Here is a 6035-nt window from a genome sequence, read left to right as displayed (position 1 = left end):
TGTTCTACTGGTGTGATCGTGTGTAGAGGTAGTTGAAAAGCTCACGAGGTAGGGTACAGGGTAGCTAGACCTCGTTGTCTGTATGCAACCAAACAACGTGCAGTAGTCTGAGCCGAGCCAATGCGAGCAAGCAAAACACAATGCGTAGAGTCGTTGCTACGATGCAGGGTAAAGGGATGCAGGCAAAAAATCAACATGCAGATGTTGGTTTATTGCCTGCGTTAGCTCAACCAGGCTCGCTTGGAAAAAGTATGCAAAGTGGCAAAAAACGATGTGAGTAACCAAACGCGTCAATAGTGAATGATATGGCTGGTAGTTTGAACAGTGGTGAAAAAGTTTGGAAATCTCTATGAAACAAAAGGTCCTACCAAAATTCAGGTCTTTTGGCGGCGAGTTATTGAAAGTGCATTCAATCCCTAGTGGTATTTTGATGTGATGACATGTGGTTAGCAAGACTAATGATGATTATTAAAGTTTATCTATGTTCATTGGCCTTTCGAATGTTTTATATGGAGATGGTTGACCACCCCACTTTTCAAAATGGGAAAAGGCGTGGTTATCCCAAGACCCGGAGTTTTGTTTGGGTTTCTTTTGAGTCATAGGACAACCGTACTATTAAGAAAAGGTGAGTACTAAGAACGTTGTGTTTCGCTCGTGAGGTTTAGCACTCCACCCACTCCCATTGTGGCATTACCCACTTCACCCTGAGCCCGACCTGCGTTCTCGTCTAGTGGTGGGCCACATCCCGCTCGTTGGTTCCTCGACATGCACAAAAAGGTTTTGACTCCGTCATCGTCCTCACCATGTGGATGCTTTGGAAGGAAAGGAACAAGATTGCTTGCAAGCCATGCCATCAGATTGCCTCTGAGGTTGAGTTGTTTCGATGCGGGATGTGACACATTTAGAGATAGGCTTTTAGTGTTTGTTTTGCATCGGGGATGTCGTGTAGTTAGTGCAACACCCTGTAACCAGTGATGATCACGGAGGCCTGGCTTTGATCCCTCGGCCCTGGCACCTATTGATTTTGTCTTTCTTGACTCTTGAGTAGGTCACATTGGAGGCCGAAAAATTTAAAAATTCAAACTTTGCAATTTAAACAATTTCTAAAAATTATACACATTTAGAGAATGTAATGTATATTCATGTATTTCATGCGTTAGATTGTGAGCCACAAAATAAAGGAGTTTGAAAATGAACAGTGTATGTGTTGAAAAGTCACATTTTTTTGTAGCTCTCATTTTAACGCATTTCATCATGAAAATTTACACACATATACATTAGGGTGTATGTGTATTGGGAAAAGGTTTCAAAATGTATAAGTATGAATTTCAAAATTTTCAAATTGGGCCTCCATGGTGCTCATCTTTCCATTCAGCATTTTCGGCCTTTCTTGTACCGTTCGGTTACAATCTTCTAATATATCAGACAACGACATGCAATGGAAACAAGAGAAAACAGGACCCCAAAGTCATGCATCTCTCGATAATATAAGAAAAACCAAGTGAAAACCAGATGCTGATATGAAAGACACAAAACAAACCATAGCGTAGGGGTAATGGTTTAGAGAAACACAAACACCTCTGGATTCAATTCTCAGTCTGACTGACCAAAGTTGTGCACACTGCTATAGTACATGTTGTTGTCAATGGATTCACAACCTTGAAAAACTAACAATATATTGACTGATACCAGCAGCTGTAGTAGTACTAATTAAGCAGGTAGAGATGGACGGCGATGCTCTAATAGGGAGGTTGAAACCGGTCAGGTTTTACAATATCCTTGAGCTATCCCCGATGGAAGCACAACATATACAAAACGCACGCACGCTCGCATAATTTGCTACTACTACAACAACAATCAAACAACGGAAACCCCTTCATCAATCTTGCACTCCAAATCCGCATCATCATCATCAGAGTTAAACACATGCATGGCAACCGGCTGGCCGGCCTCGCCCTTGGCTGCAGCCACAACGTCTTGGTCAGTACCCTAGGTGCCCTATCTCCGCCGCTATATCCCAGTTGAGCTTCGACGCCACCCTGTCGTGGTAAGGCACGTAGTCCTGAACAGAAACAAACAGTCTCATCGGTGAGACGCAGAATTTTATACGCGCGAGTTCAGGTTCAGGTTCAGGGTCAGAATATGTAGGTACCTCGAGCTTCTCCATGAGCTCCTCCGCCGTGGGGGCGAGCACGATGATGCGGCGCGCGCTGGTGTTGATAAACCCTTCCTCCACGGCCTTGTCGATGAAAGTCAGCAGCGAGTTGTAGTACCCGTCCACGTTCAGCAGCCCAACCTGAAGCAAGCAAGGAACATGGCGTTCGTTTTCAGACAATTTTCAATTTCAACCTCAAGGAAGGATCGACAAAAGGACAGTGGCAGCCCGTACCGGCTTGTGATGGATGCCAAGCTGCGCCCATGTAATCACTTCGAGCAGCTCCTCCAGTGTACCATATCCTCCTGCATTGACACAATCCACATGAATAATCTGCTACTGGTTCGTTGTACATCGCACAACACGACGTGCAACTCGGTGGGGGTGATGCTACTACTAGAACGTCTGCACCAATTATTGGGAATTTACACCTGCTAGCTGGACCCAGATTCATGCATGGGATCTGGAGCTAGCTTTCATTGTTTGGATAGACATGTGAAGAATGCCCAAGTTACAGCCTGACCTACCACTTGACTGTAACCTGCCATTGATTTCTGTACAGCAATGAATGTTCTATATATTCAACTGATCCTGATCCTGATCCTGATCCAGGCGAGGTAATATCGTTACATGTGTGTGCTGAGTTTGTGTGTGTGACTCACCAGGCAGGGCTATGAAGGCGTCAGAGTGCCTTGCCATCTCTGCCTTCCTCTGATGCATGTCCGCCACTGCCCTCACCTCCCCCACCGTCTCACCGCTTATCTGAAACAGAGACAGAGAAAACATTAAGGTTGTTTTGCAGCTCACCTCATGACCTCAGCAGCCATGCTATGCTGCAAAGGGAACGCGAGAAATGAGGCTCTGTCGTGCCATGATGCTTGGTCTCTTTGTGTTTGGTGATACACTCTAGTACGTACGTACTCGGTATTTTGCGGAGACAAACACTACTAGTAGCACATTCCCAAGATGGGCATGATTGTGCTCGAAGGGGACCAAAAATGCCATTAGATGGTTCAAATATCAACTCTCCTTTTACCTCCTTGGGCAAGGGTGAAAGGACAAGCAGGAAGCGGAGGACCACAGCCAGCACAAAAGAAGAATGCCTCTGGATATGCATGAACGTGAGAGCCCTCTGAACCACGATTTAATTGTTTCCAGTGATGTGACATAGTAGTAGTAGAGGATAAACCACAATACGGCAACCCTAGTGCGTATCATGGAAACACATTATTCTGAAGAAAACATGAGGGCCGGGCAGCCAAAGAAGGCAACATCTCTTTTCCCCTAGCAGGCAGATTAGAAAGGAGATGGTGCCAATAACCCAATATGCTGCCATGGCAAGGCTTTTGGTGGCAAGAGATTGCTCTACTACTACTACTAGTGTACAGCTGCGCTTTTTGCACTGCTAGTAGTAGTAGTTTATCCTCACGCCGAGATCTGGATTTGTGCCAAAAGCATACTGCTAGTACCTCTTGATCACAACTACTCCTCCTCCAGGTAGGAGTAGTAGAGGGTATTCTTTTCTTTTGCACACCCAAGTGCCATGTCCCCTGGGACTGCAGCACCGGCAGGAGTGCTTCAAACTCCCAAGCCCATTTGATTATTAGTGACTCTACGCCCTAACACTAACAGCCACGACATAAACAACTCCCGAACGTGAGCACGTTGCCATGATTGGGTCCAACAGAAGCAAGCGTTTGCAAGCTGCAGGTACGAACGGGGACCCAACTGTCATGGCATGTCCAAGATCTTTCGGACGAGCCACGCCAGGCCATGGACGGCGGAGAATGTCGGTCTGTTTTGTACGCGTGGGAAGTTCCTAGTACATGTTGTTGCTGGCAAATTTTGTCCGATTATCTCGAAAAGCAAATCGAGTTTCAGCTTCAAAATCGGCGAGATACTACTACGCTCTTTCAGGGTTTTCTTTTGTTGAGAATCTCCAGTTCATTAATTTATTTAAAAGCATGCATCTACACAGGATATTCCCTCCTAGTAGTTGTAGTTGTAGACATGCATGAGTAGCGGACATACCTCTGGGGTCATGAGGGTCTTGGGAATGACACTGCGCATGGACAAGAAGATGACAAAACAAGTGATCAGCACATGCATCGGCCAGGCGGGCTAGCTAGCAAAACGAGAAAAAGGAGAAGTGCCAAGCTGATATTGTTACGTACCCTATGACGTGCCTGCCGCCGTCGTGCACCGCCTGGGACACCATGCCCATGAGCCCGATGCTTCCCCCGCCGTACACCAGGTCCACGCCCCTCGCCACCTGCGACAACAACGTGCCAACGCCAATCACCACCCAGTAAATAAATTCAAATAAACCGCGCGGTTAAACTCCTCCTCAACGGCCGGTACAGATGAAACATGCTTCTTGAGCGCGATCGATCAAGAGGACGGGGACGGAGGGAGTATAATTTAATTTCGATTTAATGGAGCCGTGAATGCGGTGGGGCCGGCGATGTTTGACGAGCACAGGGGAGGAATGGCTTTTGTGGAATTGCGGTGGAGGAAGGAAACCGGGCGAATTTTGACAAAAGTTGTGCAGCAAGTGGCTCAAAGTAAATTGCAAATTCATACGTACTAGTATTGGTGTGAGTGACTACCCGGCCCGGCCGGTTCAGAAGTATGGTGTGACTACGCACGCGCATGATGTCGCCACGAAGCCGTAGACAGAATAACCAAGGTAGGTAGAGGTACGGAGAGTGATGACTGTGGCTAGTAAAGCATGGTTACCAGCTCGTTGCCGAGCTCAATGGCGGCGTCATGGTAGCTCCTCTTCTTGCCCTGGCTACTGCCGCAGAAGACGCAGATCCTCTTGAACCTCGACTGCCTCATCGCTCTCTATCTCCTCTCACTAGCTAGCCTGCTGCCTGGGTAGGTGGTGCTTGACTCTAGCAAGCAAGCAAAAGCAGGAGTCGCGCTTGGAGGGTGATTGTGGTGGTGGTGTGGGGTGCGTGCGCTGCTAGCACAAACACAAGGAAGGAAGGAAGGCCGGCCTTGTCAATGGAGGGAGGGAGGCAGTGCGCCACCCATGGCTATATAATAGTGGGGAGGGGAGAGAGAAGATAGAATGGGGAGCTGAAAAGGACGGATGCTACGGAAGGGAAGCAAAATAAATGCGCGCACATGGAGGAAAAACACTCCATCCATCCATCCACGGATCCACCCAGCGTAGGCGTAGCGACGATGGCGAGGGCTTTTCCGTGAAATGGACAGGATGGGCTGTCTGTCTATGGATGCACGGGTGGCTCACCTTATCAAATCGGGACGGGGATTATCCTCCTTGGGTCGTTTTTTTTTCGAGGGTAAAGGGATTTTTATTTCAGAGTGATAGGGATATAATCAAGTGGCACAAATTCCTCCACACAAGGTGGACTCCTACCTAGCCATACAACAGTTGTATTCTCCGTACGACTATAATACGCCAGCCGATCTGCAACCCTATTCTGAACACGATTAATCTTCGACGGAATAAATTCCCTTTCACCCATGAGGCGATGGATCTCAGCAACTAGATGTCCATAAGCGGAGCGGGAAAGACTGTCCCCTGTCAATGAACGTAGAGCTTCAGAGGAATCGGATTGAACGATCACCGGTTCTTCCGAGTGTTGATAGCCAAGGCCATGCCTTGCATTAATGCATGAATCTCAGCCTCCAGAGCGTCGTTGCAATTGAAGATGCATCTGTAAGCTGCAAAAATAACACTCCCATCGAAACGTCGTAGAATCATTCCTGCGGTCGCCGACCCGTCAGATCGATGAAACGCTCCTTGGGTCGTTTAGGCTCGCATACAAGGGGAGTAGAAATAGAAACGTATATGACCAATTCACAGATAATTTTTCAAGCTTCCACCCAAAAAATAATAATTTAAATG

The 6035-nt window shown here is 47.3% G+C and overlaps 1 protein-coding gene across 1 annotated transcript; it reads right to left on the bottom strand.

Moving 5' to 3' along the window:
- Window positions 1–1553: 1553 nt before the first annotated feature.
- LOC123121452 (probable cytokinin riboside 5'-monophosphate phosphoribohydrolase LOGL10) lies at window positions 1554–5180 on the bottom strand. Its single transcript, XM_044541445.1, has 7 exons — window positions 4895–5180; window positions 4330–4427; window positions 4187–4217; window positions 2818–2917; window positions 2390–2460; window positions 2153–2296; window positions 1554–2062 (listed from the first exon to the last, which is right to left on the bottom strand). The coding sequence occupies exons 1-7, from the start codon at window positions 4994–4996 to the stop codon at window positions 1982–1984; spliced, it is 627 nt and encodes a 208-aa protein (XP_044397380.1). The 5' UTR covers window positions 4997–5180; the 3' UTR covers window positions 1554–1981.
- Window positions 5181–6035: the final 855 nt, after the last annotated feature.

This window comes from Triticum aestivum, chromosome 1B (assembly GCF_018294505.1).
Source record: "Triticum aestivum cultivar Chinese Spring chromosome 1B, IWGSC CS RefSeq v2.1, whole genome shotgun sequence".
NCBI classification, from domain to species: Eukaryota; Viridiplantae; Streptophyta; class Magnoliopsida; order Poales; family Poaceae; genus Triticum; species Triticum aestivum.
The sequence above is the reverse complement of the archived record's forward strand: the minus strand, read 5'-3'. Positions and strand labels throughout refer to the sequence as shown.

Bases quoted from the DNA above. Each gene is read 5' to 3' on its own strand.
- LOC123121452 (XM_044541445.1), bottom strand. From the start codon at position 4,996: ATGAGGCAGTCGAGGTTCAAGAGGATCTGCGTCTTCTGCGGCAGTAGC. The intron at 2,461-2,817 runs GTGAGTCACACA...GTGTCAATGCAG, and splicing joins CGCCTTCATAGCCCTGCCTG to GAGGATATGGTACACTGGAG. The intron at 2,063-2,152 runs GTACCTACATAT...GTTTCTGTTCAG, and splicing joins AGCTCATGGAGAAGCTCGAG to GACTACGTGCCTTACCACGA.